General features: G+C 43.2%; 1 protein-coding gene across 3 annotated transcripts in view; it reads right to left on the bottom strand.

The window, feature by feature from the left end:
* Positions 1-13816, bottom strand: part of myo1d (myosin 1D) — a 68032-nt gene that overhangs the window by 28515 nt on the left and 25701 nt on the right. For all 3 annotated transcript variants that reach the window (XM_067487305.1, XM_067487307.1, XM_067487306.1), the window contains exons 12-16: positions 11723-11793; positions 10659-10733; positions 9191-9323; positions 8559-8725; positions 5992-6199 (exon numbers count right to left, since the gene is read on the bottom strand). In XM_067487305.1, the coding sequence (XP_067343406.1) occupies positions 5992-6199; positions 8559-8725; positions 9191-9323; positions 10659-10733; positions 11723-11793 (654 nt within the window). The remainder of the gene's footprint in view (positions 1-5991; positions 6200-8558; positions 8726-9190; positions 9324-10658; positions 10734-11722; positions 11794-13816) is intronic.

The raw sequence follows: 13816 nt of genomic DNA, 5'->3' as shown, positions 1-13816 counted from the left end.
CCTTCTGGTCTGCTTTCTCTGCATTATATAAAACAGAAGTTAGAAATAGGAAACCAAAGGACTCACAAGTGCTTTTAAAGGCAAAGGCTGTGTATTCTGTCATGTCCATGTCCCTTGAAAAATAGCTGCAAAATGTGGTGATCTAAATCTAAATAAAGGATTTAACTTTTTTTTTTTTTTTTGTGGATTAAGAAATCACACACGCCTAAAGCTAAAAGAAAAAAAAAAAAAGACTTGCCTGAAAATACAGCAAACAGGGCTATGTGTTTCCATGTTACATCCAACTTAATAATAATAAAATAATAATAAAAAAGTGACGAAGACTATATTATTTATGACTGTATCCTGATGTGTGGATGCTCATAAAAAGCAACAAACATCTAATCAGAGACAAAAACAGCTTCTCTGGCACAGTGTCAGCTCAGGAACATATCTCCTCCACACTGCATTGTCTCTTATGCATAATGTATGAGAGCGAGAAAAGAGCATATTCATCAGCATCATCGACCTGTGCGATGGCTCTCCCACACGTTCAGGATAATGGCGGTGGGGGGAATGAATGGTTGTGCCTCTTTGAACAGGGCTAACAGTTACTTTCATTTAAATTCTGCTTGTATTCAGGTGGTTCCAGAGCAGGAAGTAGGTCAAACATCATTGTCACTTTTTTTTTTTTTAATTCATTCTACAGTATTCACTCCTCTATCCCCCCAAACCGACACACTGTCTCATCCCATATGTGCTCATAAGATACACTCAGGAAAAAAAAGCAAGAAATGGCCAAATTAGATTTTCAGTGGGAGCTCTAAGATGTTGCCTGCCTAATATCCATATGGTGCAAAGGCCTATGCCAGAGCAACAACTGTGTTTGTCTTAGCTACGAGTCGTTAATTACATTGTTAATGACTGGGGTTGGAGGAGAGATGCAAAGGCAGGACAAAACGAAAGCAGCAGACATAAACTGTCTCCGCCGTCTTCGGAGCCTCGTTAGAGTGCGTGACAGGTGGAAAAGAGCGAGAGGTGAGAATTACGATGGAGTCACCCAACCTCCCACACGGGCACAGACGTAAACACATTTTCTGCCTCTCAACTAGTGAGGCCGACTGGCTGCGATGACGGTGGTGAGCTGATGAAGATGACACTCGGGGGACTGTGGATAAATCAAGCCAATAACAAGGCCCCTTGACGGTCTGTGCCCCCCACCGCCCTCACTCCCTTGGCCAATAAAGCCATCTGATCATCCTTTTAGAGACTCTGCCATCATGGAGCCTGCCCTTGCCATGCTCCAGGGCCCTGGATTTATGAGCTCATCAAAGCCAGATTGGGGAGCTTTCGTCGCAACAAAGTGGGACAGATTGCGGGGGGGGGGGGAGGTATTTGGGAGGTTGGCTGGTTTGTGGGTGAAAGCAAAAAAACAAAAAACAAAACACATGTGCAAGGGCAACTGGTGAGAGCTGGAAGGTTTCAGTTCAGATGCAGAGACCGGGACCATTACTGGCTACTACATGTGTTGGGAGTGTAGCTTTGACAAAAAGGACATTAACGGAAAGGTTGGATCCAAAAGACACAACAACCCCTCACCTTGTTGTCACAGACAGAGACAGAGAGAAATTGTGACATGAAAAGACAGACAGGCCGGTCTGCACCACTGACACACTTCACTGCAGTCCAGTGCTGAATGCCTGAGTTTCCACATCCTCTGGGGATATCGAGCTGGCTTTCCTGTGACATGCTCGATGTGCAAGGCGGGTGGAGGGAATGTGACACAATTTGGTGAGGCTGCAACGTGCTCTGAAAACAGGCCGTCACAGGGAGACAGTGGGCAGAGGCCTCGACCAGCTTTCATCATCGTACATCTGTAAAGTGCCTGGGTGAACGGCACTACACTGATGCGGATTCCTCATTCCTTCAATCACGACTCCTGGTATTAAACATTTTTACGATTCTACCTCTGGTCTAATGTACTTAAATGATAAAACCAACATGTTTAAACTGATTTCCAACAGTACAGCCTCACTGAAAGAGACAGTATTGAAGTTAAAATTTAACAGATCTGGATGCTCCGTCAATTAATTAGATAGGACTGGAAGAATGTTAATGGTCAGCAGTACCAACTTGAATTCAAACAAATGTTTGAAAAAAAAAAATTAAAAAATAAAAGAAAATCAATACTGCCAAGGAAGAGGGTGCAGATACGTCTGCACACATGATTGCACTACAAAACTGATGTGATGACTATGTGTTTTGGTGGGGAAGTCAGGCATGGAGGCTGACAAGTGGAAGCAAGATCTCAAAAAACTAAAATAAATAAATAAACAAATAAATAAAATAAAATCAATAAACTATGTCTGTGAGCCAACCTGCCCGTTGCCATGGAGAAAGGCCCGTGGTTACAGACTTCCCTAAAGTCCTGCAGAATATTTTTAGGCTGCAGCAATGAGTGTTATTCTGAAGCCTTTTCCTCTAAAAAACTGTTAGATGGTAAGAAGCTGTTGACAAGTAAGATAAACATAAATAAATTCAAAATATGCTGTAAGTTCACAAACTAACCATTATTTTACTATACAAGAAACGACATGTCAGGCCAACTTAAAGAGGTTATGGTCCCTTTTGACTCATTTTTATAAATACATAGTGTATTTTAAACATATTAATGGCTTGTTACTCACTCAAAGTTGTTCATATTTCTCTAAATCCATCTTTTATCAGTCCATTTAGAAGCCGTCTACATATAATATGCATTATTCATGGTTCCCTGGTGGGATTGGCTGGGGATGCCCGCGAAGGCCACGCCCCCACCCAATGGGGACACTGCCTAATGAATAATACATGTGCCGCTAAGCTAAGGCTGCAGCTTCATAATGGTGGCTGATCTGTAAACGACTAAGGGTCATTTTAGGGGCTTATCCTCAACTATCCCCAGTGTGATGTCACAGTGGGACGAGCTTTAAAACTGCTCAAATTCCAGGTGGGAGATTTCTTTAAAACACTGCAGAGACAGAGTTTGGTCATTTGAAACCACAAAGGGTTCCTACCAATGCTTGATCCACTCCAGAGCTCCTTTCCCCCCCCCCCCCCCCCCCCCCCCCCACTCTCTTTAAGTCGCAGAATCAGTGGTAACAGAGCATAACAAAAGAGTGTGAAGACACAGAAGAACATAGAAAATGGGAGAACAGAGCGAGCACATTTCCTCTTGTACAACTGCTAGAAAAAAAGTTAAACTGTGTTGCTTTGATCTGCTACACTGTGCTTTGTGGAGGTGATCGCTTCGGATGACGACTTAAACACTTTTGCGGGGTTCAGAGGGGATCAGAGGATTGGGGAGGGAGGTCCAACCGGAGACAGATCAGTTGTGGACAGTAAGGCAGAGGAGGGGAGCAGTGCTTCTCTTGTTTTAAGCAGCCTGCTATACACAGGAGAGCTATCCACAGATTACCCGCTTTTCATGTCAGTCAGATCCTCCCAAAACAAGAGCTGAGTCATTACTGAACAATTTATTGCCTCAAGACACGAGCTACCCATCGGGAAACCAGGGAGAATAATAAAATACAACTCCGTTATAGATGTTTTCATTTTGTTCCTGCCCAGACAAGCCCCCCGTGGCCATGCTGTGAAAGCTGACTACCCAAGACATAACACTCGCCACGTCTGATAAACCCACCCGCTACACAGAGACATCGTAAAGCTTTAGAAGCAATTAAGGCTGCAGCTCTGAATACATGACGGGGTGAAACGGGAGGGGGGGTCTCACGTCTCGTCAATGTTGTTGCTCTGACAAAGGGATGGCTTAGTTTGAATTTATGAAATATTCATTTTGCCACTGAGAGACAATGGGGGTGGTCTCATTTATAACTGCAGTTTTTTTATTTATTTTTTTACTTACTAACTGCCCATTTTTAAAACGATATCAACTGCATTGGTGGGTCCAAGCTAGAGAGTTCAGCTTTGTCAGTGCACAGCTGCAAACAGGAAGAAACAGAACAATCATTAGTGATGCACCCAGGCCTGAACGCAATGCATTTCAGTGTGTGTGGTGGGGGGGTTTAGAGGATGTAGAACAAGACTCGAAAGATGAGGAGAATGTGGGCACAGGAAGAAAGAGAAAACAGCAGGATTATTGGAACTGTGTGAGGAGCCCCTCCTCTTGCCCCCTTGTTTTCCTCCATCCACTCCGCCTCCTCAAAGGAGGGGAGGATATGGTAATTTTAAAGGGCTAAAATAAGAGCAATGCTACAGAAAAACACTATGTTCTCCCAGTGTGGACAGGCAGCGGCACCGCGAGGAGCCTCTCAACCCATCTGTGGGGCGTGTGCAAATTCACAGATTGCGTGTTGTAGTTATTTGAGAGGGCAAACTAAGTGGGGATTATTATAAATCCATGAGCCAAATGGAGGGACAAGAAGTGTGTCTGAGACATTCCTGGCACTGTGCTCTCCTGACTGGCATAAGGCAGTGTGGTGTGCCAGGTGCTGATAAGGGGATTGCTTGGTGCAGCAGATCAGACCCAGGCTGGGATGTTTGTTGGGAGTAACAGCACGATATAGATACAGGAGTCAATTCTGCTGTCACACCACTATTTGATTTTGTGTGTAGCTGAGCGTGTAACACCACGAGTGAGCATGTGTGTGCACTGACTGCGGGCAAGTTTAAATACACCTGCTCCGATACCTATGCCACGCTGCGATGTTTGTTTGGGTGGAGAAGCTGCTCTGGGCTTTCCCGCCATTATCAAAGCCTGGTTATCCGGGGAGATACAAGATAGGAAGCTCCTGTGGGAGAGCTTGAAGGAACACTCATCTGGTATGTCTGTGGGAAAAGCCTGCACAGGGTCACACAGATCAATACAGAGGTCAACCAATCAATCCTTTACAGAAGTTAATTTGGCTGGATCAGCCTTTTATGTCTGACAGCTTGGAGATTCTCTTAGAGAAAGGCGGACATAAAAGCAACGTGGTGTGGAGGAATCTGCACACATGATCCATAATGTCAGTTTGACGTAGACGTATAAACGTTGACCACATGGCTCCCAGGTGAAGTGTTTCAAGTGTGTAGTGACGTGATGCAGTGTGCAGGTTCTTTCTGCACAATACACCTACACAGTGCTGACAATTGAAATGCAATTTGAAGCACCCAGGTTATTTGCATAGCGTGTCTTTAATATGACTGACAGCGAGACAGAGCACTGCTTCAAATTCATAAACCAGTCGCTGCATCTGTCAAAGTAACAAAGTGTCGCTCTGCATGCCGAGCTCACATACATGCAGCATAATCACACAGAGACACTGACATTCGCGCCTGAAGGTGTCAAACCACTGACGCATGATGAGCTTAACAGCTACTGAACACACACACACACACACACACACACACACACACAAACAGCGATGAATATTCATAGCCATTTTAAAACCGGGCAAAACCGAGCAACAACATGTGAAAATTACATGTTTCGTCTTTAATAGTACAATTTCCAACATGATAAAATGCTTCATATCAGGGCTGGGCAGAAAAAAAGTGCACACATTAGAGGGCAAAACACGTTGTGTTGTGTGTATTTATGTTGGATATGTGATACAATTATGATAGTTCTCCTGGATTAACCAGTTTTTGCCACTTCAAAGCCAAAACAGAAAAAGGAAAAGATGATGTTTACACTTGGTTTGAAAACCATTTTAGCCCTCACTGTTCACACCTGTCTAAATGCTGTTTCTTCAAGATGTCCAGCTTAACAGTGTTCAGATTTCACCACTGACGCGTCACACTTATTAAGTCAGTCTGTTGCTTCACAAGCTCCAGATTTATATCGAACGCAACTCTGGCTGAAACTTTAATTTCACCAAATACTAAGAACCGACTTCAGTTCACTGGCTTAAATTTGAGGCATTGTTGGGGAAATGAAAACAATGAAATGTCAACTGATCTTCCGATGACGTGCACGGCATCCGAGCAACAGTTCAAACTGTCACGTCAGTATCGGAGTTCAGGTGGGCTCACCTTCTGGAGGAACAGGACGATTCTCCGGACCATGTCTGCTCGCTTCTCCTCCAGGCTGAAGAGGGTACGTGGCGTGCGAATGAAGACCTTGGTGTTGCCGTAGGCCACGTCGTGGTCAAATCCACATCCCTGCAGGAGCCTTTTCACTGCCTCTCTGTCGGATGGCAAGTCGTGGTTTGGCCAAGTGAACTCCGAGATCATCTTATATCTGGTCAGATGAGAAAATGCAGCACAGAGGTCCACAAGATAGATTTAGATTACTTCATATATACCACAGCTACAGCAACGTTCTGCACACAGCTCATTTGTTTTGTACCACTCTCTACATTTATTGTATATTAATTGTGTTGTTAATTCAAATCCTTAAATGACAAAACATGGAAACATGATTGTTCCTATCGTGACTAAACTAAATACAAACATCTTAATGCCAAATACTGTGTGTTTCAGCGGTGTAATCGTAGCTGATCAATTTTCTTTGGAGTAACAGATTGATTGAGCTTTTCCAATGTTCGACTTACGAAAGATCACATAAAAATGTACTATTCGAGTTAAACCTTGGATTGAGCAAGACAGCAGAGTGAAACTCTCTGGTCAGCATGTGATGTAATGCCAAGTGAGGGGGGAGGGGGATACTCGGGTGCCTTGTTGGCGTGTTACGCAAAAGACTCATTAACTAATCCTCCGTCCATGGTGATGGATCGTACGAGGGCAGTGGGTGAATGTGACAGCTGGGTAATAAGTATGTGTGTGTGTGTACTGTTTGAGACCATCAGTAATGTCAATGCGTGCATGGAGGGTTCAACGTGTAGCCAACAGCCCCATCACTCATCATTAAAAAGAAAAAAAAAGAGCAGAGTGCCATGTGTGAGTGAGGATTTCTGGTCTTATCAGATGTGACTGAGCTCCATCGCCCTGCACGTCCTCCGCAGAGAAACATGAGGTGACGTTTGTGACTCCAAGGACACACAGCTGTCCACTGTTAAACTCCGAGGTCAAGCTTTAATCTGACGGACGCTAGCTTTGTGCTTACAACAGGAAATTCTCAAGAAAAAGCTTGTGTTTTTAAGAAATAAGTCCATCGCAAGTAGGTGTGATGAAGCTTTTCATATCCATCCCAATCCACGCGATTCTTAGTTCACAGAGCGTAAAACAAATATTCATAACAACTGCTTTCCAACATAACTTGTCATTAAAGCAAAAACACCCCCATGTGGGGGAGAATAATTCCACATCTAGCAAATTTAATACGACGAGGACTGGGACCATGAGAAATGGAACTTGTTCCACTTCTTCAATGGTACCTCAAAACTGTGCTTACTGTGCTGCAGTGAAATCGTGACATTGGAAAACTTGAAATTTTAAATCAATCCACTCTGCTCCACCCTGCCTTCCCTCTCCCTGCTCTGCTCCAATCTGCGGTGTTCTGCCACCAATACCGGCACAGGTATGAGTCGTTGACAAAGATTAGGATCAATATGAATCAAAGAAAGTTCTCTGATTGGTTAGAAAAATGAATTTTGCTCAAAAAGCTTTAGGAGTGAAAATGCCTTCAGCAACGTCGGATCTGTTCTGACTGTGAGATGGAGGGAAGCTTTGACAGCATGTGTCCCCATTAAAACAGCTTCCACAACTGCAGATGTGTACGGTAACTTGCCTTAAACCTGACTAGCTATGAATCCAAATTACAAAGCCAACCATGAGCACTTATTATATAAATTGCACTTGACTTAGTTAATATTCATCCGTTTATCTGCTCAACTTACAGTCTGTTTAAATGCTTTACGAACGTAGTACAAACAGACTTGCAACCGTTAGGCTTCTATATGTGTTATTAATGCAGGTCAGGGACTAGCAGTTGTTTGCTGCGTCCCCACGTTTCAACATGATATTTCAGCTTATGCAACGTTTCACATCAACACCTCTCTGTAGTAATTACAAGCTGAGAGGACAAATGTATTACGTATTATGTAGGTGGGAAAATGACGGTTTTAATGCAGTGGGAACAAAAGCTGCTGCTGCCGATGAAGATGATGAAGAGACCAGTGTGTAGTATATTTTGAAAACAAAATGTATCATATTATGTGAGGTTTAAGATTCATAGTTTCTCTTTGTTCTATATACGGTACCTTTTTATCATACTTTTTGTATTTGTATTATACACAGTATCAGTTATATAGTAATAGTTTTGATGACCTCTTATGACTAAACTAGTCTGGGTTGCACTGTCTCAAAATTTGGATGTGTGCACCCATCCAGCTAGTCTAGCAACGCCTGAGAGTGGGGCTGAAACCAAGTTTTCACATTTGTAGGCCAGAAATATTGAATTGACAAAGCAAACAACGACTTTCATTGTTTTTTTCAGTCAATTTTTAAGTATAAATATCTCAAATATGAGGTCATTATAGCCATGAGCCACATGACAGCCTCTGCGGATTTTAAAGAAATTATTTTCGGATATTTTAGAAAAAGTGTAATCAAATTACTCATATACTGATTAATGATTAAAGAAAATAATCATTGAGCAAAGGAGGAGGAGATGTAAGTTATTATTATGCCATGGGTACCTCTGAAGGAAGCGAGGGTAAGTCTGTCTGTAAGCAAAGCCGGCACGACGCACTCGGACGTTCTCCAGCAGCCCGAGATACTCCACCTGATGGCGGCAGCGCTCCTGTTCGAAGAGCAGAGGGGACTTGACGTCGTTGGGCTTGATGCAGCGGACGTAGTAGGGCTCCTACAGAGGGCGACGGTGAGTTAACGACATGCAGGAAATCTGTATTCACCGTGCAACGATGATCTGCGGGACATTCTTATGCACAGCGACACATTGGGGAGCAGCAGATGTTAGCATTCAAAGCCTGGAGCTGCTCGGCACCAAGACACAGTCCTGTACTGTCAAACACAGAAACTCCAGACTTTTTCAGTTGAGATAATTAACCATGCAACCTTGAAGACATTCAGGCCATTATTGGACACTTGTACTTGTCTGTGAGCTTCATCTTCCATTCTCTTGGTTTAGGATTTTGTTTAGAAGAATTAGACAAACTTGGTTGAATTATTAATTATAGTGTAGTTGAGATGATTAAACAACCAGTAGAATTTGTAGGTAGAGTTCTTCTTACTTTTCACCTTGATAAATCCCCCTAAAGTACACGTGTACTGTATGTGGGTACTGCACAAATGAATGGACGGTCCTCACCTTGCAGGCCAGGTTCTCCACCAGTGAGATCATGGAGTTTTTGAAGAGAGTTGCAGCTGTCAGTGGCCGTTTGGTGACCTCTGTGATGCTCAGTTTACCCTCAGGCCACATCCCCTTCAGCACTGGGTTAGAACTGAAGGACAACAAGGAAAAAGTAGAGGTTATTGTGATAATAATAATAATAATAATAACTACACAATCTAATGCAGTGGCCATAACAACCACACGCAGTGCTTCAGGACAAAAATAAATCTGTCTTTTATAACAGGAGTGCTTTCGTCCTTCAGGTGATGTAAGACTTGCACCAACAATGGCTAAATGATTCAATTCAGGGAAATTTTTTTTATTTTTCACCTCTTTTCACATTGGTTTGAACCCTTCAAATTCACATGCTAAAACATATTGTGTATGAAATGTAAAAAAAAAAATAAAAATTATAATGTGTGTGCATGCGCACACACACACACACACACACACACACACACACACACACACAGCATTACAGTTACTTGGATACTAGTTTTAATGTTTAATGCTCATGTTTAAGTTCATTGATTAACATATAAATTTAGTGTAAACTTTTTATACAAGAGCATTTGAAGAGTCATCTGTATTTGTTCCCTGCTTTTTGAAATGTTTATACATGTATAATCTGATCCAACCCTCCCTGATTTCTACCGGGTTTGGGAATGGAGCTGCACGGCTGGTTATGGGGATGGGCTGTTGGGGGTCCGGGGTCTTGAATTGAGACACTTCGGCATGTGGTCGGGAATAGCGGGGCGCGAACCTCCGACCCGATGGTCGGCAAGCGGCCACTCTACCAACTGAGAAACTGGCGCCCCCAATTTATGAATGTATAATCCGGATGCGCTTTGGACGCAGCTGTGCCAGATGTAGAGCAGGTTGTCCATCAATTTCAGTCAGTGGTTTAATTCCCAGCTCCTCCAGCCCTTATGTCAAAGTGTCCTTGAGCAAGACATTGAAATCTAAGTTGCTCCTGTGTGTGTGTGTGTGTGTCAATTGTACGGCACTTTGGATAAGAGTGTCAGTTAAATTAATGATGTTTTCATTAATTTATTAATATCTGTGTGTTGATTTTGCTGTGGACAAATACCATCCATAATATGAGGACTGAAACCATCTGAATACCGGTAACATGTCACACACAAGAATCTATGTGAACCCCAGACAAAAAACACAAATATAGTTTCACTCATTAAAACTGCTTTTATCCTGTAACCAAAATACTGTAAATTGTATTTTGGGCTAAGAATGCTTCCATCGTACAGGTGACCACGGCCATCATCACTCATTACTGTCGTACTGGAAGCGCAACTGGTGCTGGAGTTTAAACCAGAGCAGATGAAGCATGAATATCAGTTTTGTTTAGGCATTTTCACATTTGCCAAAAGGAAGTCATCTAATTAATTTGTTATATGGCCCAGTCCTGCAGCGACGAGTGTGTTACCTGTTGTACAGCAGTCTCTTGAAATCCTGGAACAGAGTGTCTTTGTTCTTATCAATAAAACCCACCACTGAGTATCTGTCAAAAGAAAAAGGCAGGTGAATACAGGTGTTGTACTGTTGGTTTACTCTCCTAAATTCACAACATCATAAGCTGAGTTACACCGAATCCTACTCAGCCACAGAGCTGCGTTGTGCCAGTAGCCTTATGGCCCCATTTTACCGTTAATGTGTTACCTGCCATTAATAACACAGATGCTACACTCCATGCTGTGACACGTGAGCTGCACTCTGCCTCCTGCCAGGTCTAAGTGGCTCAGAGATCAATCAAGTCTGCCAGTCACTGCTCATCTGGCCGCGTTCTCCCCTGGGTGGCAGACACTTAGGCCTAACAAATGGGCTCAACAGGTTTCCCTGAGAGCACTTTTTGGGGGATTAGCGTGTGCGATTTATTCATTTGAACAACAGTCCAAGTACTTTAGGTAACGTTCGAGTGTGTGCAGCAGTGTCTGTGAGTTTCCTAAAAGGCAACTTCAGCCATTTCCAACTTGCTTTTTATGGCTTTAGTTTAGGGTGTAAATGTACATTCATGCTTTTAAAACGTCCTTCTATTGAAATATTTTTCTGCTTCCGGGTGAAATAACCCCTCAAGATGACATGACCTGGAGGAGCTGTGGAAAAGCATGTTCCTCCAAGTGATGTCATCTAGAGGAATTTTTCAGCCAGAAGTAGAGAGATGTTTTGATACGGGGAAGTCAAAGGGAAGTTTAGTGGCATTTATGGACATGTACTACCCAAACTCAGCGAAGCTGTTTAATCAGCGCAGGCGTCATTTTAAACCTGGACTAGTGGCAAAAATTAAAACAGAACAGACCAAGAAATCTAGTCGGAATGTGTGAATGAGCAGTGACCTGAACGAGCGTCCCATTTCATTTAAGTCCCCATTTTCTCCTGATGTGGAGCCACAAAGCTCCGGAGCATGAATATGTGAAGATGTACAAATGTGGAAAAGAGGATGAATCACCAGTAAAAGCTTTTCCTGAATAAATAAAAGCTTAAGATACTTACACCACGTCTCCAGCGTAGTGCCTAATGCGAAAGTCTCTGTCAAACTCCAAACTCTTGTCAGTCGGTGAGAGCTGCAGGGAGAACGAGCATAAAGGAACAGGAACACACATGTTTAGTTTAATTGTTGGAAGACTCGCCAGCCTGAAACATAGAACCTGCAGGTCACATCTCATACCCAAAAGAAAAAGGGCATGAATTTTTATGACAAGTACTTTTTAAGACTATTTTCTACATTTAGAAAATGACAGACAGCAGGGGTTAAGGAGGCATCCTGCACTCTCATAAAAACCCAAAGAGAGTGAAGTCATCAGTATACGGCCAACGGAAGGCCAAGAGTAGAGGAAGCTGTGAGATTAAAGCCAGGACGAAACCCCTCTCAATCAACACAGGACACAACGTGGACGCCGCTGTGCGCAGACATTTATCTAGACTGTATGAAAATGGTGTCAGAAAATATCCAGGCCCCATCACTTTCTGCACACACTGATGTGAAGAGTGAAAACGATTTGTATAACATTTAATAAAACAAAACAAAATCTAAACCCCCCAGAATAAATCTCCAGGAGATCCAAGTGAAACTCCTCAGCCACAAACGAATGCAGCAATCTTATTACCAAGTTTGGCCTCAGATTCTTGTCCAAGCTCTTGCTCCTTCACTCTTTTTCCTCATCCCCACTTCCTCCATCATCGTCCCTCTTGGAACTCCGTGCTCCCTGTTCTCAGTCAAACTAAGAACACCTGTCATTATGGACGAGGGGGTGAGAAACCCTGTGTTTCTCATTACCTGGACTTCAAGGGTTATCCCTATGGATAACCTGATCATGGACGCTATGTTACCGAGTTTTTTGTTGTGCCTGGAAGCGAAGCGAGTGGGAGCAGGCGCATTGTTTAGCTGCATGACTGTCCCCCTCACTAAATTGCACAACGTACTGTGTGTTATTTTATGTAATTTTTCACCTTAATGGATATTTTATCCATCTAAAATAGAAATGGCTTGGCCATGTAGCAGAAATTAGTCCTCCGCTTCGCCGAATACAATCTAGACAAAGGTAGAACAGAGCAGGTGGGGAGGGGGGGGGGGGAGGCAGCACCATACATTAGACCCAGCTGTGGAGAAAAAGAGGAAAACTGAGCAGTGGGAGAAGTGAGGCGAGAAGCAGAGTGCAAATAACAAGAACATGGTGGTCTGACTCAGGGACACACTGTATCAGCACCGAGCGCTAATGTGACAGGAACTAAGACGACGCAACGCTTTCTCTTTCTTCTCTTTTTACTGCGACGCATCCCGAGACTTTGTTCGCAGAGAAAAGCCACAATGGCACAAATAAACTGTAGAAACATCGAACAGCTGTGACACCTGAAGGCTGTGCATCAGGGGCTGAAAGCGTGAATGAAAAGTGCATCTTTACCCTCAGTAGATCTCAGCCTAACCAAACATCTGCAGCTAGACTTCAGAATAAGATCCCACTAAGACACTTTGGTCGGGTTTTCTCTTGATTCGAGACCCACGTTTTCCTCGCTGGCAGTACTTAACGCTTCCTTCACCCCGACACGAATTCACACGTATTTCCAAAAACCGATGAAAGCCTGCATGAAATCCCACCACAATTCTCTGCTTGCATGGCATGTTTGAAGCAAAGTATTTAACTCAGGACAACACTCATTTGTCGAGCATCAAAGATTTGCAGTGCTGTACTAGTGTAGTAGTGGTACTGCAGCTCTGGCTGACTTAGCACTGTTTTATTACAATATTTGGTGAAACCTGTACAGTTCACCCACATGGCAGAGGGGAGGTCCTGTGGGCCAGATTATCTACATTATCTACATTGTTGCTCGGTCTCTGGACGGTTTTTCTTATCAGGTTTGAGGGTCAAAGGTCAGAGGATGTCGCTGAGCAGATTGTAAATCCCACTGCGGCAAAATGTGCGATTTGGTTACTGGGCTGTAACAGACACTAAGATGTAGTTTTTTTTAATCTCCAAATGGTTTTGCCAGTGAATGAGATGTTTCGATACATATTCATTTGGTTGAACCATTTGAACTCATCTATGTTTTTAATTATTTATCTATTATGTTAGAATGACTATAAAGACA

Source organism: Channa argus, chromosome 20 (genome assembly GCF_033026475.1).
Source record: "Channa argus isolate prfri chromosome 20, Channa argus male v1.0, whole genome shotgun sequence".
Classification (NCBI taxonomy): domain Eukaryota; kingdom Metazoa; phylum Chordata; class Actinopteri; order Anabantiformes; family Channidae; genus Channa; species Channa argus.
This window is presented reverse-complemented; position numbering and strand designations above follow the sequence as displayed.